The following is a 22,726-nucleotide window of genomic DNA, read 5'->3' as shown; positions in this document are numbered from 1 at the left end:
ATTCTGAGTAGTGGGATGGCTGGGTCATGTGGTAGGGATGTATTCACGATTTTGAGGAATCTCCAAAACTGTCTTCCTTAGTAGCTTTACCACTTTGCATTCCCACCAACAGTGGGTTAGTGTCCCTTTTTCCCCACATCCTCTCCAGCATCTGTTGTTGGTAGATTTCTGAATGTGAGCCCTTCTCCCCAGGGTGAGGTGAAACCTCATTGTGGTTTTGATGTGCATTTCCCTGATGGCTAGTGATCTTGAACATTTTTTCATGTGTCTGTTGGCCATTTGGATTTCCTCTTTTGAAAAATGTCTACTGAGGTCCTTGGCCCATCTCTTAAGTGGGTTGTTTGTTTTGATGTTATGGTGTTTCTTGACCTCTTTTTAGATTCTGGTTATTAATCCTTTATCTGTTGCATAGTTTGCAATATTTTTTTCCATTCTATTGGCTGCCTCTTCACTTTCCTAACTGTTTCTTTCGAAGTACAGAAACTTCTCAATTTGATGTAACCCAAATGTTAATTTTGGTTTTGACTGCATGTGCCTCTGGAGTCTTTTCCAAGAAGATTTGCCTGTGCTGTATATTGTGGGGTTCCTCTGATGTTTTCTTTTTTCTCTTTTTTCTTTTGACAGGCAGAGTGGACAGTGAGAGAGAGAGAGACAGAGAGAAAGGTCTTCCTTTTCCATTGGGTCACCCCGCAATGGCCGCTGTGGCCAGCACGTTGTGGCCTGCACACTGTGCTGATCTGAAGCCAGGAGTCAGGCGCTTCTCCTGGTCTCCCATGTGGGTGCAGGGCCCAAGCACTTGGGCCATCCTCCACTGCACTCCTGGGCCACAGCAGAGAGCTGGACTGGAAGAGGAGCAACCTGGACAGAATCCGCCACCCCGACCAGGACTAGAACCTGGGGTGCAGACACCGCAGGTGCAGGACTAGCCTATTGAGCCGCAGCACTGGCCCTCCTCTGGTGTTTTCTAATAATTTGATGGTGTCGAGTCATAGATTTAGATCTTTAATCCATGTTAAGTGGATTTTTGTGTAAAGTGTAAGGTGGTGGTCTTGCTTCTTGCTTCTGCATGTGGAAATCCAATTTTCCCAGCACCACTTGCTGAATAGACTGTGCATGCTCCAGCAATTGGTTTTAGCTTCTTGATCAAAAATAAGTTGGTTATACATGTTTGGCTCAATTTCTGGTGTTTCTCTTCTGTTCCATTGGTCTATCCATATGTTTCTGTACCAGTACCCTGCTGTTTGGATTATAACTGCCCTGTAGTATGTCTTGAAATCTGGTATTGTGATGCCTCTGGGTCTGTTTTTGTTGTACAAGATTTCATTAGCTATTCGAGGTCTCCTGTGCCTCCATATGAATTTCAGCATTGTTTTTTTCTAGATGTGAGAAAAATGTCTTTGGCATTTTGATTGGTATCACATTGAATCTATAAATTGCTTTTTGAGAATGGACATTTTTATGATATTGATTCTTCCAATCCATGAGCATGGAAGATTTCTCCATTTTTTGGTATCCTCTTCTATTTCGTTCTTTAAAGTTTTGTGATTCTTATCATAGAGATCTTTGACATCCTTGGTTCAGTTTATTCCAAGGTATTTGATTGTTTTTGTAGCTATTGTGAATGCATTGAGCTTAGAAGTTCTTTCTCAGCTGTGGCATTTTCTGTGTATACAAAGGCTGTTGATTTTTGTGCATTGATTTTATATCTTGCTACTTTGCCAACTCTTCTATGTGTTCCAATAGTCTTTTAGTGGAGTTCTTTGGATCTCCTAAATAAAGAATCATACTATCTGGAAAGAGGGATAGTTTGACTTCTTCCTTCACAAAGATTTATTTATTTATTCAAGAGGCAGAGTTACAGGTAGAAAGAGGGAGAAACAGAGAGAGAGTTCTTTCTTCCACTGGTTCACTCCTCAAATGGCTGCAACAGTGGAGCTGGGCTGATCCCAAGCCAGGAGCCAGGAGTTTCCTCTGGTTCAGGGATAAGTGCATTTGGGCTCTCTTCCACTGCTTTCCCAGGCCACAAGCAAGGAGCTGGATCAGAACTGGGCCCCAGATTGGATGCCAGCATCACAGAAATAAGCTTAACCTACTATTCCACAGTGTCAGCTCCTCTTTTACCTCTTAAAACCACATGTCCTTCACCTTGAAATTAATTCATCCTGTGCCTCTCAACCAGAGAACAGCCCAGCTAGAATCCCCTCAAGTCGGACTCAGTAGTAGCAGGATACAAGTAAGCATTGTCCTCTGAGAGAGGTGGCAAATCGAGATGCTGGGACATTTAGAGTGAATATTCCTTTCTCCATGACTGACTTAAGTTACTGAAAACAAAAGCCAGAAAAGCTTTCAAAAGAAATATTTAGAGTTTCAGGCCCTAACTATGGCCTTTGACATGATGTGGTCTGACTAAAACCTTCTTTTGATATCATTTATTGTGTTGCCAATGCCTACTGTCATACAGCTCAACATGGATTAAGGGCGATGTGCCGAAGTACAGGGAAGAAGGAACAGATGGACAAAAGACTGTATTTCTTTTTTTTAAATTTTTATTTAGTGAATATAAATTTCCAAAGTACAGCTTGTGGATTACAATGGCTTCCTCCCCCCATAACTTCCCTCCCACCCAAAAACCTCCCCTCTCCCGCTCCCTCTCTCCCTTTCCATTCACATCAAGATTCATTTTCAATTCTCTTTATATATAGAAGATCAGTTTAGTATATATTAAGTAAAGATTTCAACAGTTTGCACCCACATAGCAACACAAAGTGAAAAATACTGTTGGAGTACTAGTTATAGCATTAAATCACAATGTACAGCTCATTAAAGACAGTGATGCTACATGAGGAGTAAGTGCACAGTGATCCTGTTGTTGACTTAACAAATTGACACTCTTGTTTATGGCATCAGTAATCACCCTAGGCTCTTGTCATGAGTTGCCAAGGCTATGGAAGCCTTTTGAGTTCACAGACTGATCATATCTAGACAAGGTCATAGTCAAAGTGGAAGTTCTCTCCTCCCTTCAGAGAAAGGTACCTTCTTCTTTGATGACCTGTTCTTTCCACTGGGATCTCACACATGGAGATCTTTCATTTAGGTCATTTTTTTTTTTTACAGAGTCAAAAGACTGTATTTCCAATAAAAGGTTTTTATGGCTCACACCAATTCTTTTTTTCTATTTTAATTATTTATTTATTTTTGACAGGCAGAGTGGACAGTGAGAGAGAGAGAGAGAGAGAGAGAGAGAGACAGAGAGAAAGGTCTTCCGTTTTCCATTGGTTCACCCCGCAATGGCCACTGCAGCCAGCGCGCTGTAGCCAGCGCAATGTGCTGATCCGAAGCCAGGAGCCAGGTGCTTCTCCTGGTCTCCCATGTGGGTGCAGGGCCCAAGCACTTGGGCCATCCTCCACTGCACTCCCGGGCCATAGCAGAGAGCTGGACTGGAAGAGGAGCAACCGGGACAGAATCCAGCACCCTGACCAGGACTAGAACCTGGGGTGCCGGTGCCGCAGGCAGAGGATTAGCCTATTGAGCCATGGCACCAGCGGCTCACACCAATTCACAGTAGGGCTTCACTACTCAGGCATACCAATCTATATGGTTAGAATCATTAATCCACAGATCTTAACACACACCCAGCATCAAAACAGTGTCAAAGGCAATCCAACTATAGTAATATAAATACAGCAAAGTGTATGGCATTTTTTTTTAACTTTTATTTAGTAATTATAAATTTCCAAAGTACAGCTTATGGATTACAATGGCTTCCCCCCAACATAACTTCCCTCCCACCCACAACTCTCCCCTTTCTCGCTCCCTCTCCTCTTCCATTCACATCAAGATTCATTTTCAATTCTCTTTATATACAGAAGATCGATTTAGTACATATTAAGTAAAGATTTCAACAGTTTGCACCCACAGAGAACATAAAGTATAAAATACTGTTTGAGTACTAGTTATAGCATTAATTCACATTGAACAACACATTAAGGACAGAGATCCTACATGAGGAGTAAGTGCACAGTGACTCCTGTTGTTCACTTAACAAATTGACACTCTTGTTTATGGCGTCAGTAATCTCCCTAGGCTTTTGTCATGACTTGCCAAGGAAGTTGCTATGAGTTGCTATGGAAGCCTTTTGAGTTCGTGGACATCGATCTTATTTAGACAAGGTCATAGTAAAGTGGAAGTTCTCTCCTCCCTTCGGAGAAAGGTACCTCCTTTTTTGATGGCCCCTTCTTTCTACTGGGATCTCACTCACAGAGATCGTTCATTTAGGTCCTCTTTTTTTTTTTTGCCAGAGTGTCTTGGCTTTCCATGCCTACAATACTCTCATGGGCTCTTCAGCCAGATCCGGATGACTTAGAGCTGATTCTGAGGCCAGAGTGCTATTTAGGACATCTGCCATTCTATGAGTCTGCTGTGTATCCCACTTCTCATGTTGGATCGTTCTCTCCCTTTTTTATTCTATCAGTTAGTATTCACAGACACTAGTCTTTTTTATGTGATCCCTTTGCCTCTTAGACCTATCAGTATGATCAATTGTGAACTGAAATTGATCACTTGGACTAGTGAGATGGCATTGGTACATGCAACCTTGATGGGATTGAATTGGAATCCCCTGGCACATTTCTAATTCTAACATTTGGGGTAATTCAGCTTGAGCATGTCCCAATATGGCATTATTCTTAATCATGGAGTCGAGGCACATTCCTTCATTTTATATATGGCTAATATCATTATAAATGCTGTGTTCTTAAGGTTTGTTTACAATCATGAACAGTCAAAATGCAAAGTCCAGAGTCTGAAGTTTCTGTTATCACTCGGAGAAATGGATCTCAGAACAGTCATTTACAGGCAGGATGTCGTGGGATGACTGTCACTCTGGGCCTTGGGCTTGGAGTTCCCAGGCGTATGGCAAGGAGGTCTGGTCCAGCTCTGTGGCTGGGTCTGGCAGCAGGCTGATGACAGGTGTCGAGGCATTGGCTCTGATGGATTTTGGTCCCGTAGTTGCCTTGTGCTGCTACAGACAACGGGATGGCTTTTCAGCTACAGATACGTGGAGATTCAGAGGTTCACACTGGGCTATGATTCCCGAGGGGATGGAGAGTGGTGAGAAGAGTTTTTCTTTATCCTTGCCACTCCAGGGGAAAAGGCCCCTGTTGGAGGTCTGGGTGTCAATCAGTTGCATTCTGGAATTTCTTGGGGCACCACCAATCTGCTGTCTAGGACAGGGTGTATCAGCTGTGTTCAGTGCTTCCAGTCACAGTGCTATTACTGAGAGGACTTGAGGTTATCGTCCTTAGCACACATGTTATCAGCGGCTGTCAGAGGCATCTGTTCAGTCTGATTCTTGGCAGTCACTAAACTTAGCATAAGTGATGTCATCAGCTCCTAGCTTAGCATAAGTAACTCCATTCTTATTTTAGATTGTTCGTGGTTAGCAGTGCTGTGTAACTCATTTGGGACTACCCAAAATTTCTCCATGGTCCACCTTCTATCAGTTGTAGGGTAAGCAGTGATCTGTGATTCATCTTTGGGACTCCTGTAGGATTCCCCACATATTGTCATTAAGTTTGTATTGTCCTAGAATAGCACATGAAACAATATAGCATTTTTTACATATATGCCATCCTGTAAATAGGATATTAGACAAATATGATACCCTTTCGTACATTACACAATATACAGAGGAGTGACTTTCATGAATTGCGCAATGATTATTATTGACAGAAAAGAGAAAAACACATTGAACAAACGGTTACATTACTTTCTGATAACATCTTGTTAGCTTCTCACAATGTGGCTTGTTTTGTCATCCTTTTGTTCTTTCCATTTAAAAAAATGGCTTCTCATGTCAAATCTGATCTCATGTATTTTAAAAAATTAGTTAATTTGAAAAAAAATTATGTAGGATCTCTGTCTTTAATGTGCTGTACATTGCTATTTAATGCTATAATTAGTAATCCAATGTAGTTTTTTCACTTTATGTTGCTATATGGGCAAAATGTTGAAATCTTTACCTAATATATACTAAACTGATCTTCTGTATACAAAGAGAATTGAAAATGAATCTTTACATGAATGGAAGGGGAAAGGGAGTGGGAAAGGGGAGGGTTGCGGGCGGGAGGGAAGTTATGGGAGGGGGGAAGCCATTGTAACCCATAAGCTATACTTTGGAAATTTATATTCATTAAATAAAAGTTTAATAAAAAAATAAAAATAAAAAAAGAGAAAAAAAAGAATAAAAAAAAATAAAAAAATTAGTTAATTTATACATGTTTCCTAAATTTCACATATACAAATTAAGGAAAATAGTGGTACTCCTGCCCCCATTCACCTCCTGCCCATGCGCCAAACCTTCTTCCTCTTCCCTCTCACATTCCCACTCTTAATTTTTACAAAAAAAATCTACCTTCAGTTTACTTACTGATTTCATGTTTGAAATTAGAGAATCCAGAAGTATTACATCCTCTTGCACCTGATGATTTCTCGTGACATCATTTTATTTTATTTTTTATTTATTTATTTGACAGATAGTGTAAGACAGTGAGTGAGAGACAGAGAGAAAGGTCGTCCTTCCCTTGGTTCATCCCCCAAATGGCTGCTATGGCTGGAACTACGCCAATCTGAAGCCAGGAGCCAGGTGCTTCCTCCTGGTCTCCCATGCGGGTGCAGGGGCCCAATCACCTGGGCCATCCTCCGCTGCCCTCCTGGGCCACAGCAGAGAGCTGGACCGGAAGAGGAGCAACCTGGACTAGAACCCGGTGCCCATATGGGATGCCAGTGCACAGGCGGAGGATTAACCGAGTGAGCCACGGCACTAGCCTGACATCATTTTATTTTTTTAAGAGATTTATTTATTTTTTTGAAAGGCAGAGTTACAGAGAGGCAGAGGGAGAGAGAGGGAGAGAAAAGGAAGAGAAAGAAAAGGGAGAGAGAGAGAGAGAGATCTTCAGTCCACTGATTCACTCCCCAGATGGTCGCAACAGCCAGGAGTCAGGAGCTTCTTCCAGGTCTCCAACATGGGTGCAGGGCCCATGGACTTGGGCCATCTCCCACTGTTTTCCTAAGCCAAAGCAGAGAGCTGGATTAGAAGTGAAACTGCTAGGACTTGAACCGGCACCAATATGAGATGCCAGGGCTGCAGGAGGATTTACCTGCTATGCCACAGCACAGGCCCCTTGTGACATCATTTTAAGTAAGCTCAGCATGTGTCTTTTAAAATGCACATATTGATGAAGTCTTTCTTGTCTGTTCACAACTTTGTGAATAATCCATGCATTTACAATACATATGTCATTTAGCCAAGTAAACAAGGTCAATACCATGTTTTATTTATTTATTCATCTTTTTTTATAGAAAGCTTTATTTAATAAATATAAATTTCATAAGTACAACTTTTTGATTATAGTGGTTCTTCCACCCATACACGCCCTCCCACCCCCAAACCATCCCACCTCCTACTCCCTCTAAGGAAAGATTTTAACAGTCTGCACCCACACAGACACACAAAGTATGAAGCACTGTTTGAAGACTAGTTTTACCGTTAATTCTCATAGTACAACACATTGAAGATGGAGGCCCTACATGGGGAGCAAGTGCACAATGACTCCTGTTGTTGATTTAACTACTGACACTCTTATTTATGACGTCAGTGACCACCCAAGGCTCCTGTCATGAGCTGCCAAGGCTATGGAAGCCTCCTGAGTCCACAAACTCTGACATCATTTAGACAAGGCCATAGTCAAAGTGGAAGTTCTCTCTTCCCTTTAGAGAAAGGTACCTCCTTCTTTGATGGCCCCTTCTTTCATCTGCAATGGAAGTGAAATATTTGTAAACCATCACTGTAATTGTTACAGATCATAACTATGCATATATGACACTTTATTATTAGCTTCAATATATCTGATCCAAATGCACATCTGCTCTTGATGAGTACAAGTGTCACAATGATGACTGCAAGAGGAAGTAAAAAACTACAGGCCACATATTAGAGTTTGTCAGGGAGTAGTGTACTATACTACACATTACTCTGTAGTATACATGTTCTAGTGTCTGGACAGCTGCTTTGCAACACTTGATAATTTAAAATACAATGCATTCCTTTTTTTTTTTTTGACAAGCAGAGTTAGACAGTGAGAGAGAGAGAGAGAGACAGAGAGAAAGGTCTTCCTTTTTGCCGTTGGTTCACCCCCCAAATGGCCACTATGGCCAGCGCGCTATGCCAATCCAAAGCCAGGAGCCAGGTGCTTCCTCCTGGTCTCCCATGCAGGTGCAGGGCCCAAGGACTTGGGCCATCCTCCACTGCCTTCCCAGGCCACAGCAGAGAGCTGGACTGGAAGAGGAGCAACCAGGACAGAATCTGGTGCTCCAATTGGGACTAGAACCCAGGGTGCCGGCGCCTCAGGCGGAGGATTAGCCAAGTAAGCCACAGCACCGGCCAATGCATACCATGAATTAAAATGACAACCTAACTGTAGAAAATATATTTGTGAATACATTTCTAATATATCAATTACGTACATAATCTTTTGTTCAGTTGAACATTTAGTAAATGTAAATTGTGCAATAAAGTTTATATCATTTTTTTTAACTTTTATTTAATGAATATAAATTTCCAAAGTACAGCTTATGGATTACAATGGCTTCCCCCCCATAACTTCCCTCCCACCCGCAAAGTTTTTACCATTTTCATAGTGAAATATAAATATTTTCAAACACTCTAGTCATTCACCTATCACTTTTATCCAGTGAATATAATTCTCAAAAATAGTGTCTACTCAAAAGTTATAAAAGTTAAATATTTATTGCTTATATAATTTAAGTATCTATAGGTATTCAATATGCAGGAAAATAGGGAACAATGGCATAGGCTCACATTTCATTTCTTCTACAACTATCTTTTTTTATAACTCAATTTTCCCTATTAAGAATTAACTCCCAGGGGCCTGTGCTGTAGCCTATCAGGTTAAGCTGCTATCTGCAGATCCAGCATCCCATGTGGCTGCCAATTCCAGTCCTGGCTTCTCCATTTCCAGTCTAATTCTCTGCTAATGAACCTGGGAAAGCAGAGGAGGATGGCCCAACTGCTTTGGTCTCTGCACCCATGTAGGAGACCTCAGAGTAGCCCCTGGCTTCTGAATCCTCCTGTCGCAGCCTCAACTACTGCAGACATTTAGGGAATATACCAGAAGATGAAAAATCTCTCTCTCTGTGTGTCTCTCTCTCTCTCTCCTATCTCCCCCTGCTCTGTAATTCTGACTTATAAATAAAAAATAAATCTTAAAAAATTAACTCTTCCTTAAACAAAAGATTTCTTTGGGAATAAATAAATAAATAAATAAATAAAATTAAAAAAATAACTCCCAGGACAACAGACTTAGTAGAGTGTGGTAGTAATGACTGGATTTAGGGTTACAGAAACCTGGAACTCAGCTTCACTTCACACTTGTTATGTAAAGTTGGGTAAGTTATTTAACTCTTTAAATTCACTTTCCTCATGAATTAGGAAGAATTATAATAAAGCAGCTGCACAATAATGCTATTCTTTGACATGAAATAATCACTTCAATACTTGTAATGAAATGACAGTGGTGGTGGTCAATTGTATTCACATTTTGACTCAGTATCTCTTGAATTTCTCCCTATGGCAGGAACAACTTGTTCATTTTGTCATCCTCATTTATTCTTTATTTTTTCTTTATTAGTTCTTCTTGGCCTATTATTTATATGATCATGTTTTCTGTATTCTCTTCTCTCTTCTGTGTATCTAATCCATTACACAAATCAGCAGAACTGAGACTCAGTAGAGCTAATTTATGCAGTGTTGCCTTAATGAATTCAACATTTTATTCAAGTAAGAAGTGCCATTCACGTCTGAAGCTACGAGTGATCCACCAAGTACTAAGGTTTACAATATTGTTTGCTGCAAGTACCATAGAAGATTAAGCACTGCATCTTACCCTAGAAATAAGCCCTGATACAGGGAAGACATAGACATAGTCATAGTTTATTAGAAAATCAGTTTTCTGCATTTGTGTATACAATGTTTAGAATCATGGAAAAAACATTTCCATTCCAAGTTAAGCTTTCTGCCACACTCAGACAAGCCTAGACTCCACTGCCACTTTCCTTCTGAGACTGAAATACACCCTCATCACAATGAGATTCGTTTGAAAAGTTGTGAGACAAATAAATTGTTACTTTCTGCTCCAGAATGACTATAGACCATCAAGTAAAAAACATCTTATGGAATTCCAACTTCCCAAAGGGAAAAGAACTAAAACCCATAGGTTTTCTACTGACCAGCTGCATTTCAAAGAATAAGGTGTATTTCAAAATATTATTGCTATTGAAGGAGAAATAAAGCCACAAAAAATACAAAGGGAGGAAAACAGGACCCCTTGAATTATGGCTACTTGCAATTATCTGGTGAACCAGCTGCCAGCAGTTATCCTGTCCATGGAAGAAAATGCCCTAATCTCTGTATCTCTTGTCATAAATCTGCCCTTGGTTTCTCCTTCTATAAACATGCTTGACCAATGGGCTGTTAGAAATGTGGTGTTAAGTCACATAGACAGGTTCCTCCTAAGTAACATAGGCTGCAAATTAGATAACACCAATGCTGTAATGGTTATGGCATGATGCTAAATGAACCTATTAATATTGTAACAAACCACAATTTGGGACTCAGTCTTCAGGAAGTAACTCTTAATGGGCCCACTGGTGAATAAATTGTTTTTAATGCTCCACTCAGTCTCTGGTGCTTGCTTGAGTGAAGAGGGTATCACCACCTAAGATTACCATAACACTACTGAGAATGTTTTATAAGTCCCCCTTTTCCTTCTTACCTCATGTTCTTCCTCTCCTCAGTACCTTCCACAGAGCCCTCTTTGCATCCTTGTTCCTCAGGGTATATATCAGAGGATTAAGCATTGGAGTAATTATAGTATAGAAAAGAGCAACAAACGTCCCTTCACTCTCAGAATAACTTTGAATGGGCTGGATGTATGTGTAGATGGCTGATCCATAAAAAAGGACAACAATCAAGAGGTGGGACCCACAGGTCCCAAAAACCTTTCTGCGTCCAGCCATTGACTTGACCTTCAGCACTGCCTGAAAAATGTGTACATAGGAGCCTAGAATTAGTGCTACAGGAACAATCAAGATAATGGCTCCAGACACAAATATCTTGGATTGTATTCCTTCTGTGTCTGCACAAGCCAACTTCAGCAATACAGGCATCTCACAGAAAAAGTGGTTCAGTTGACTTATGCCACAGAGTGGCACAGCCATCATGAGGCTTGTCTGAATCAGAGAGTTCATGAAGCCTCCCACCCAGGAGGCAATACCCATTATCTGGCATAAATGGGGATGCATAATGGTTGTATATTGGAGTGGACAACACACAGCAGCATAGCGGTCAAAGGCCATACACACTCAGTGGACCCCAAGGCAAGAGATATGAAGAGCTGGGCCACACAACCTCCATAGGTAATATTCTGGTCAAGTCTGTGAAGGTTTATCAGAAGTTGAGGCACAGTGCTGGTGGTATAGCAGAGGTCCAGGAAGGAGAGGTGGGAAAGAAAGAAGTACATGTGAGTGTGCAGGTGAAGGTCTAGTCGGCAGATAGTGATGATGGTGCTGTTGCCAAAGAGAGTTAGAGAGTAGAAAACTGAAATACAGACAAAAAGGATGAGTTCCAGTTGAGGCCAATCTGAGAATCCCACCAAAATGAAACCTTCTCTGAAACTTGTGTTGGAACTTCCCATAGTCTTTCATCTGCAAGATAGCATGTGGGGCATGAGCGCGGTCATGGCGCGGCCAGGCCAGGCCCGGCCCGGGGGGCTCTGCATGCGCAGCTGCCCCCGGGTGCCCCGGCCCGAGCTGTGCAGAATGGAGCCGCGCGGAGCCGAGTAAGATGGCGCCCAGAGGAAGTAAGATGGGCAGAATCCAAAGTTGTTTACCACTAAAACTAATTGGCTGCGCAACATCAGGGGAGGTCACAAAACTAGTAACGAGTGTATAGACATATGGCTAGTCCTATAGAAATCCCCCCGTAAGGTGATTTTTAAGTGATTGGTTGGTCCTTAGCCCTGCCCCAATGACTACAGTTTTGTGCTATAAAAGGTACTATTACGCACAAAGTAAATGAGTCCTTGCTACTAGACTTGGCTCCCCGCTGTGTCTGACTGTCTCCGGGATCAGGAGGCTGGGGAATGGGCGAGTGGCACACTCACCTTTCCTCGGACCCAGTCCATCCTGTACGGGTGGACTAAGACCCTGCAATAGCAGAAGCCAATTTAATGCCTCCTTTAAGGAACATGAATTAAAGCATCACAAAATTCCGTAAATACTCCCATCACATTTTATTTTCCATATTATTGTGCATTTCTGTCCTGGCCAGTCTTCTGCAGTAACCCTTCTTTAAAGCAGAGATCAATATATTCAGTGTAATGTAGCCAGAGCCACATTTTGAACAATGGTGCTGATGCCTATTTGTTTCATGTGTTTATCCAGGTCACTGAATCCTTAGAATTAAAGGTTCCTTGAGTAAAGTAGAGATGATATATTGCTTTCTTAGGTGTTGAGATGAAGATCCGAGATAGTAATGTGCAAAGTGCTTTGTAAAAATCTAGTGTAAAAGTGTAGCTTTATTCTATATCTTTGCCCTTCCTTTGTTTTTCATCTATTTGATAATCAATTCAGCCTTTTAAGGTCCATATCTTACTTATTTTGGTACTCATATCTTTTACAGTACTCATATTCTTGTTTCTGCTCAATAAATATGATTAGCTCACCAATCCTGGAAGCCCCACACAGTCCAGGTGCTTTATGTTGCAAAGAACTAAAAGAGTGAAAATGCATACTTTTGGAAACAATAAAAGAAAAAGTAAGCAGCAGGCTTGTTATCGTATCTGAAATACCCTCTCAAATTTTCCAACATGTAAGTGTACCCCTCAGTGTAACAAGAAGTTACAAGCTAACAAACTCTCTTTCTTAACTCTCTTTGTACGATTTCTTTTAAAACCTGCTAGAATGCTTGAATTTCTTGCATGTTTTTCCTTCTCTAAAATTTCAGTTTCTTTTTGTAAAGAATATCATAAGTACAAAAATAAATATAAGTTTCCATTTTATGGGCTATAAATTGTGTTATATCAATGTTAATTTCATTCATGGCAAACAATATATGTTAAATAAATTTTGTTGAGTGACACATTTGACTATCCCTCAAATATGAACATTTTATCCTAGAAATCTACAGATTAACTACTAATTTACTGTGATAAACTGTGGAAGTTGGATATGAATTAAAAGTCTCTGCAAATGAAACCTTGTTTTTTCCTTTTTTAAAAGATTTATTTATTTATTTTTAAGGCAGAGTTACAGAAAGGCAGAGGCAAAGAGAGAGAGAGAGAGCGAGAAAGAGAGAGAGAGAGAATCTTCCATCTGCTGGTTTACTCCCCAGATAGCTGCAACAGCTGGAGCTGGGCCGACCCAAAGCCAGGAGCCTGGACCTTCTTCCAGGTCTCCCACATGGGTGTAGGGTCCCAAGGACTTGGGCCGTATTCTACTGCTTTCCCAGGCTATAAAAGAGAGCTGGATCAGAAGTAGAGCAGCCAGGACTTGAACCAGTGCCCATAGGGATGCTGGCACTGCAGATGGAAGCTTTAACTCCTATGCCACAGCACCAACACCAAGGTTGTTATTTCTTCTAGTACAAGTTTAAACTGATTTATAAGAACATAAAGGAAATAAAGGGGAAAAGGAGAAATCAGTGATCAACAGAAACATAACTTCACTCTGCTCAATATGAATAATGTTTGCCAAACTAATCATCTTTCCTTTTGTAAGTTTATTGAATTGGAAGATCATTATCAATGGATTAATGTTAATTGATGATTTCATTAACAAATTCAGATGCCACCCTTGATGTCCTTGTGGAAATGGTGAATTATAAAATGTTAATACACCCACAGCTTACTATCACATAAAAGCTGTTTCTTTGATTGATCTTAACTTAGGAAAACTACAGTCAGATTTCTACAGAACAAATCAACCAATGATCAGCCATGCCAGCACTTCTGATAAATTATCTGTCATCAGTTTACTTAACTGTAAAATAGAGCAAATGATGTACTTCACTTATTGGAATTAAATAATCTGACTAATTTTGTAAACTACAACAACATGTCATATTCTCATGTGAACTTTTTTCTATGTACATTACTAATCTTTAAGTTGAATGAAAATGGGTCTACCTGATTTATCCACCTCTGTATCTCAATTTCATGATGCAATATTTAATGAATAAAAGATTCTAAAAATATTGTTGAATATATTAGTGAATATATCCCCCAATTAGGCAACATTACTGGTTCACATAAATTTTTGAGAAATATTTCTTTCCTACCATCCATGAAAACTTAGCATATCTTCAATATTCCTCATTTAGCGGCACAGGATTTTCAATAATGTCTGTTATATATTTTTGTGAATGATATTAATGTCACATAGATATTCTCAGTATATTTGCAAGTGAAAAATCTCAAAAACATAATTAAATAAAAAATGTTGGAATCTTATTCTAAGAGGATTTCAACACCAGGAAATAAGGCTTCATAAATCATTTGATGGATATCATAGAGAAAAGATAATATTGAGCAGGGAAAACAAAACTTCAAAACCTCTGTTGGAAAAATACAGAATGGTGAGGGCCAAATGACAAACTTTATAATAATTTATTTAGAAATTAGAATACAAAGATTATATGGGGCATAGTAATAAAAATTTCAACAAATGTCAACAGTGACCATTTGCTGAATTTTAGCGAATATAAGCTCAGACTAGAGAAATATCATAACACTGACCCATGACCTCAGTCGTTTAGAAGGAAACCTAAAAATCATTTCCTTACAGTCCTTATACTTCAGATTCATGACCTCTTATATAAAAACACAAAGTAAGAACTGTTTAATGAAGCCCAGTGCTCATTTCTTGATTCATAGTCCTCTTTCCCTTTATTTCTCCCTGTCTATCATATCTTATTTTCCTTATTTATATGACTTGGATTCCTAAATCCAAAACATCAATTGTTTTCTTGCTAATATCCTTAACTTATTATCGCTGTTACATGTGTTCAGTTCAGGTAGAATGCAATTGTTTATAATGTCCCTGATTAAATCAAGTCAACAGAATGATCTATGTTTTACATGCTTGTAGTTCCACTGCCTAAAACACACTATATATTTTTTTATGTTACTAATAAACAAAAATGCTCAGTAATTAGATCCCCAATGGCTGTTGGTGCTCAATGGCATTAGCTATATAAGAAGTCGTTAGAAAACACCTGCCTTGCTGTAGTTTCAGTCTCATTTCAAAAGTAAAATATGGATGTAGTACTTCTTCCTTGAGATTGTGCCTTTTATAGGGTATATCAGAAACATTCACAACATGTCCACATCCTTTCAGTCAGTGTTTTCTTAGTACCTTCTCCATCATACTGACTTCCTTCTGCAAACTGAAAACCTTAGAACTGCCTTTTTCTTCCGGACCATCCTCCTTGTGAAATATGATCTGTTTCCTAACAGTGAAGACTCTGCTGGAAATGGGCTGATCTTCAAGAACCTCAACATCTAAGTTCACCTGAGATATTGTGTAATCCTCTCCCAAGACTGATGCCAGTGACTCCCTCCCAGTGTCCAATATCATTTACATTAGTCTCCCTATATTGCCCGAAGGTTTACAATTCAAAAGCAAGTTGCTACAGTTACAACATGGTATCAATCTCTCCCAGAGCTTTTTGTCCACTCTTGCCTGGACCCAGAAGCTATAGTGTGACTCATTACTGTATCTGTTAAACATGAAAAGAAAAAAATTCTTACTCATAAAATCCCTGGGAATCCTATACAGTTGGAAGTTCCTGGTCACATTGATCACAGTATGAAGAATCAAATGCCAATAAAACCAATAAAAATCAATAGAGCCAATAAAAAACCAACAAGGCCAATATAAAAATCCCAAGGCCAAAAAGAAAACGTGTGACAACATCCTTCATGGGAAATAAGTTTTTTTAATTTTTTAAAAATGATTATTTATTTGAAAGTCAGAGTTTCAGAGAGAGAGAGAGAGTGAAGGAGGGAGGAAGGAAGGAAGAGAGAGAGAGCTCTTCCACCCACTGGCTCACTCCTCAGATGGCTGCAATGCTCAGGGTTTGGCCAGACTGAAACCAGGGTCCAGGACCTTCATCTGTGTATCCCACATGGGAGGTAGGAACCCAAGCATCTGTATCATCCTCTGTGGCTTTTCCCAGGCCATTTGCAGGGAGCAGGATCAGAAGTGGAGCAGCAAAGACTCCCATATGGATGCCAGCACCCATATGGGATGTTGGCATCTCCACTGGTAGCTTTGTGATCTCTATGTTTTCCATTTTTTTAAATTATAAAGAGAATACTGAAGCACAACAGTGATAGTTAGTATACAAGTTTTAACATCTATTATGGGAAAAATGTTGTACACTTGCGTTGTTACTCAAAGACCTAAACTATTACCAGCTGGCTGCATTTACAAGAAGTCAGATTGTAGCTCAACATAAAAACACTTAAAGAAATAATAAAAATAGACAACATTTACTTGTAGGAATAGTCTTAAAAGCTTCCTGCTGATTCATAGCCTGAAATTTGACCTTTTAGAATGTTGTAAAAGCATTGCTGCATTAACTGCAAGATCATGTTAAATGGTTTGGAGATCACTCAGTCGTGGTTTTCAATATTTTTAAATCTTAAGTTACAATTTTTTATTTTAATCACTGTTCCTAGTTCCAGGGACACACAAACACAAAGAATTTTGATATTTGTGCATATAATGATATTGATGTTCTACATTATAAAGATCAATAACTATCAGAGTTCTCTCTGCAGCTGTGTGCATCTGTGTATTTATATGTGATCTCTATAAATAATAAAGTTCTTCAGAAATATAATTAATAATTTTAGCACACGCATTAGTTTATGTGAGTGCCCTAATTTAATGGCATTGTCTAGCTATAAAAAAGCCACATTTGCATTACAGAATTTAATTTTTTAAGCAAAGAAGGAGGTTCCACATATCACTTCCTAATTACCTTCATTTCTTATATACTCATCCTTAAATTTTAATATAATTTTACTTGCTCCTATTTGCTTGTTCACAAGATTAAGCTCACCAGCAAATCTTACTACCCACCAAAGCATTTTCTACCCATCTTCCATCAATGTCTCATTTTAATCATTTTCTCAATTTCATTGTATCCATCTACAACTAGAAATCACATAGTAACCCATCATATCCTGCAAGTCTTTAGGATGATCTTTAATATGATTCTTTCAAATATTCAATAAACATTCATCAACATTTTATAGTAAAAGATCAGAAAGAAGTTGTTGATTCCAGTCAACTTATTATTCAATAATTGAATTCATCAAGTGTTTTAACTCTGACGTTCCACATAGAACGTTCATTTAGGATATATTCCCTCCTGTTGGCCACTCCTTCATGGAGCATTTTTTAGATTTATTTATTTATTTATTTTAAAGTCAGAGTTACACAGATAGAGGAGGAGAGGCAGAGAAAGAGGTCTTCCATCTGCTCCTTCACGCCCCAGTTGGCTGCAACGGCCAGAGCTATGCTGCTCCTGGCCAGGAGCCAGGAGCTTCTTCCAGGTCTTTCACACCAGGGCAGGGGCACAAGGACTTGGGCCATCTCATACAGCTTTCTCAGGCCATATCAGAGAGCTAGATTGGAATTGGAGGAGCCAGGACTCAAACTGGTGCCCATATGGGATGCTGGCACTGCAGCGAGTGGCTTTACCTGCTACACAGCGCTGGCTCCTCAAGGAGTATTTCTAAATGTAACTTCAATAAAAGACAACATTCCTTTATCCTTTCTGCTCTGAAGTATACGATTTACTTTGAATATCAGATCCTTGGAATTTTAGGATAAAAGTTTGAAAAGGGAATTAAAAATTACTTTTCACCAACTCTCATACTTAATACAAAAAATGTTTTCCCCTATGTTTGTACAAGTGGAGACAAAAGGATGCAAGTGTGATAGTTTTGATATGTGTGGGTGAACAATACAGAGAGAAAAGCTATTAGTGATAAAATATACTTTGTGTAAATTCAACATTTCTGCATCCTCAAACCAGGAACTCAGCACAATGGAATCCAGTGCTAATTGCCAAATGGAATAATAATTCTAATACTAGATTCTAATTGTGAAGGCAAAGTAGCCTACCCAATAAATACTCACCTGGAGTTTAAGGAAAGAAAACTGCTCTGTTTCCTCTTTCATTTCTATTGGCTTTAAGGTAATCTGAGATCCATCAGAGGCAGGTCAAATCTACAGGCACTGAAGAAAGACATCTGAATCCTTGGTCTTAATTTCATCTGGTTTAAGGGTGGAGGGCTTGGATCAAAGCTTCTGTCCTAGAGAACTCATGATTATGTATGATTTCTTTTTAGCAAAGGAGACTGCTGATGCTTAAAACTGAGGAGTTGGGATTGCCTTCCCCATTGCCTATCTGTCACATGCTTTAACAAACTAAACTCAGGAAGAAGTTGGTGTGTTATCAAACCGTCACTGACCCTAAAGCTGAATATACCAGCTCTTCCCAGGGGGCATTTCCAAAACATTTTTAAGAGCAGGTAAGGAAGGATGGTTTACTAGTGTGGCCTTGGAGACCTCTGGGCCCACATGTGGCAATCAAAATAAACCAACCAGCATTACAAGATCTGTCTTACTGCCTTTCGTTCTCTGTATTCCCGATAGTCTGCTCGATCCAAATTGATCTACTCAGTGTCCTCAGAATACACTTTCTCACTTCACTCATGGTAATCCCCAGCCTGTGGTTCTCCATATCACCCTTCTTCTAACTCAAATCTTAGTAACCTTTTACCAATCAGACTAAATACCAAAATTATCATATAATGCTCATATGTTCTCTCATATATATGTATATATATGCATATATATAAATGATTCAATTATGAACTAATTTCCTTGGTATCAATTTTGCTAGTTTTTCATATTATCATGTTTAATAAATTAATATTTTATGTCTTATTTTCATATACAATAAAGAACACTAAAATGAATTTAATTTATCTATTTATGAAAAAATTTGATGGGAACAAGGTATTTACTATAGTGGTCCCATCACACATCAGAATGCCTGTGTTCAGTTCTCAGTTGTGGCTTCTGAATAGTTTGCAGCTAATGCAAAATCTGGAAGACAGTGGTAATGGCTTGAACCATCGTGTTCTTGCCAACCATGTGTAAACCTGGATTGAATTCACAGCTCCCAGCTTCAGTCCATTCTTAGCCTTGGCCATCACTGGCATTTATGTATTGATCTTACAGTTGGAAGCTCTCTGTTTTTCTTTATGTCTTTCTGTCTCCCTGTCTTTCTGACTATTTCTGTTTCTTAGCTTCTCAAATAAACTAAGAATACTTGTTGATACATTAATAATTTTCTACACACTGTATAAATTAAAAAGTCAGTATTCAAAGTTCTGTACCTAAGACATCAGAATATAATATATAGAAAGTAGCTTTTCAACTACTATCTTCCCAACTTGAAAAGAATTATTCACAATGCTTCAACTTCAGTCCCCTCATTCTGTAGGTGATATTAATATGATCTATTCTGTAGCATTGACTTTGGAATAATGACAGAGTATGTACAATGTATGTGGCACATTATTCACATTCATTAAATGTTAGGTAGTGTTTCTGTAAAACCAAAACTTACTCACTTACTGCTTTACTTTTCCTGAATCAAAAGTAGAAATCACAGTCCAGAAAATTCAGTTTAATCAGAGTTGGGAATTACTCAAAATAATTAAAATTAATATTATAAGTTTAATAGTTTACCCATTTATTCAGAGTGTAAAACCATTATGTAAAACATTAAAATGTTTACAATGCTATTACTTCATTGGGTCTTACTTTATATACAGATCATTGAAATGCCACAAAATACTCAATACATTGTTTTAAAAGATTTATTTTTGTGTTTGAATGTTAGATTGACAGAGAGAGATCTTCATCTGCTGGTTTCTTCTACAAATGGCTCTAACAGCAAAGTCTAGGCCAGATCAAAGCCAGGAGCCAGGAATGTCCACTGGGTGACAAGGGCTCAAGCACTTGGGACATCATCTGCTATCCTCCCAGGTACATTAGCAGGAAATTATACAGGATACCAAGCAGCCTGGCCCAGAACTGGCATTTCTATATGGGATGCCTGTGTCCTAAATGGCAGCTTAACCTGCTGGGCACAATGCCAACCCCAGTATGCACAAGTTTGGAAGTGTGATTTCTTTCCAAAAGGATGAGAACATCTTAGATGGAATAGCTCACTACATGCCAGGCACTATTCTGAGAACTCTGAATACACTAATCTAATTTACCCTGATAAAAACCTGGATTTTAATTGTCATTTGTGCTAATATACTGAATAGAAAGCTGAGGAAAAGAAGGTTAATAAGTTTTCTATGGTCATGCAGTTATCCAGGGCAAACACCAGAAGTAAAACTTAGGTGTGAAAGAACAAAGGAGCTTCTAATGAAAATACTGTCCCAATTTTGTAATGAATAAATGAAATGAATGAATGAATGAATGAATAATGATGATGTGGATGTGGTTCCCCAGTGCCACGTCCTGCCAGTGCAATGCCCAGGCATTCTGTGGGACAACAGGGAGATGGCAGTCATGGACAAATTCCAACATCTCTTCCTTATAGGGACCAGGGGTTTGTGATGATTGGAGGCCCTCTTATCTGCTGATAAGCCTTGGATTTTATCCAATACACCTGCTGGGCAAGGGTCTGAAGTCACACCTTTAGCAGGTTTGGAATGCCAAGATGTCCTACTTGAAGTACTTTTTCATCTTTTTAAAAACGTAAGGACCATGGGCACTGGTTGGTGTCCCAGCTACTCCTCTTCCTATTCTGTTCTTTGTTATGGCCTGGGAAAGCAGTGGAGGTTTATCCAAGTGCTTGGTTCCTTCCCCCGGCACAGGAGACCTGGAGGAAGGTCTTACTTCCTGTCTTCAGATCAGCACAGCCATTTGGGGAGCGAACCAGTGGATGGAAAACCTTTCTTTCTGTCTCTCAATCTCTCTGTAACTCTGCCTCTCAAATAAATAAATAAAATCTTAAAAAATGAAACCAAAACAATAACAATAACAACAACAATGACAAAAACATGAGGACTTCAGAGATGTTCTTTCCAGTGGGCCCTTTCTGATATTTGTATTTTGTGAGAAAGAGGGAGAAGATTTTCCTGGGGTGACTCTCCCAGGTCTATCAGAGGACTGGGACCCAATGAATAAATATCTTAGTTTTGGCTTTTGGTCACAAAAAAAGAGTAGCACTCTATATATGTGCATATATATGCATTACACATGCATAAAAATGTTCAAAGATTCATCCCAAATTGGTCACATTGCTTAATGGTTTATGCATAGGTGATGTGAGAGACTGGTAGATTTTTGTTTTAAAGATATTTTGGATCTTTCTCTCCCTTTTTGATTCTATCAGTTAGTATTAGCAGACACTTGTCTTGTTTGTGTGATCCCTTTGACTCTTAGACCTATCAGAGCCATCAATTGTGAGCTGAAATTGATCACTTGGACTAGTGCGATGGCATTGGTACATGCCACCTTGATGGGATTGTGTTGGAATCCCCTGGCACATTTCTAACTCCACCATTTGCGGCAAGTCAGATTGAGCATCTTCCAAATTGTACATCTCCTCCCTCTCTTTTTCCACTCTGAGAGAAAGATCCAATATGGGAAGCGGGATACACAGCAGACTTGTAGAATGGCAGATGTCCTAAGCAACACTCTGGCCTCAGAATCAACCCTCAAGGCATTCGGATCTGGCTGAAGAGCCCATGAGAGTATAGTAGGCATGGAAAGCCAAGATATCATGGAAAAAAAAAAGACCTAAATGAAAGATCTCTCTGAGTGAGATCCCAGTGGAAAGAACGGGGCCATCAAAGAAGGAGGTACCTTTCTCCGAAGGGAGGAGAGAACTTCCACTTTGACTATGACCCTATCGGAATAAGATTAAAGTCAGCGAACTCTAAAGGCTTCTATAGCCCTGGCAACTCATGACTAGAGCCTAGGGAGATTACTGACGCCATGAACAGGAGTGTCAAATTGTTAAGTCAGCAACAGGAGTCACTGTGTACTTACACCCCATGTGGGATCTGTCCTTAATGTGTTGTCTAATGCGAAGTGATGCTATAACTAGTACTGAAACAGTATTTTTATACTTTGTGTTTCTGTGAGGGTACAAACTGATGAGGTCTTCACTAATTATATACTGAATTGATCTTCTGTATATAAAGAGAATTGGAAATGAAAAAAACAACCTGGTGTTAAATTGGAAATGGCATAGAAAATTAATTAATTTTTTTAAAAAAACTATTATGTAGTATCTCTGTCTTTAATGTGCTGTACATTGTTATTTAATGCTATAATTAGTACTCCAATGGTAGTTTTTTCACTTTGTGTTGCTATATGGGCAAACTGTTGAAATCTTTACCTAATATGTACTAAACTGATCTTCTGTATATAAAGAGAATTGAAAATGAATCTTTATGTGAATGGAAGGGGAAAGGGAGCGGGAGGGGGGAGGGTTGCATGTAGGAGGGAAGTTATGGGAGGGGGGAAGCCATTGTAA

The 22,726-nt window shown here is 39.3% G+C and overlaps 1 protein-coding gene across 1 annotated transcript; it reads right to left on the bottom strand.

Moving 5' to 3' along the window:
- Window positions 1-10,851: 10,851 nt before the first annotated feature.
- LOC133774226 (olfactory receptor 2Y1-like) lies at window positions 10,852-11,771 on the bottom strand. Its single transcript, XM_062211882.1, is given in 2 exon segments — window positions 10,852-11,435; window positions 11,438-11,771. Coding segments are annotated over 2 exon segments (918 nt in total).
- Between the last annotated feature and the right edge of the window lie 10,955 nt (window positions 11,772-22,726).

This window comes from Lepus europaeus, chromosome 15 (genome assembly GCF_033115175.1).
Source record: "Lepus europaeus isolate LE1 chromosome 15, mLepTim1.pri, whole genome shotgun sequence".
Lineage (NCBI taxonomy): Eukaryota > Metazoa > Chordata > Mammalia > Lagomorpha > Leporidae > Lepus > Lepus europaeus.
Note: the sequence above shows the minus strand (reverse complement) of the source record. Positions and strands in the feature narration are given on the sequence as shown.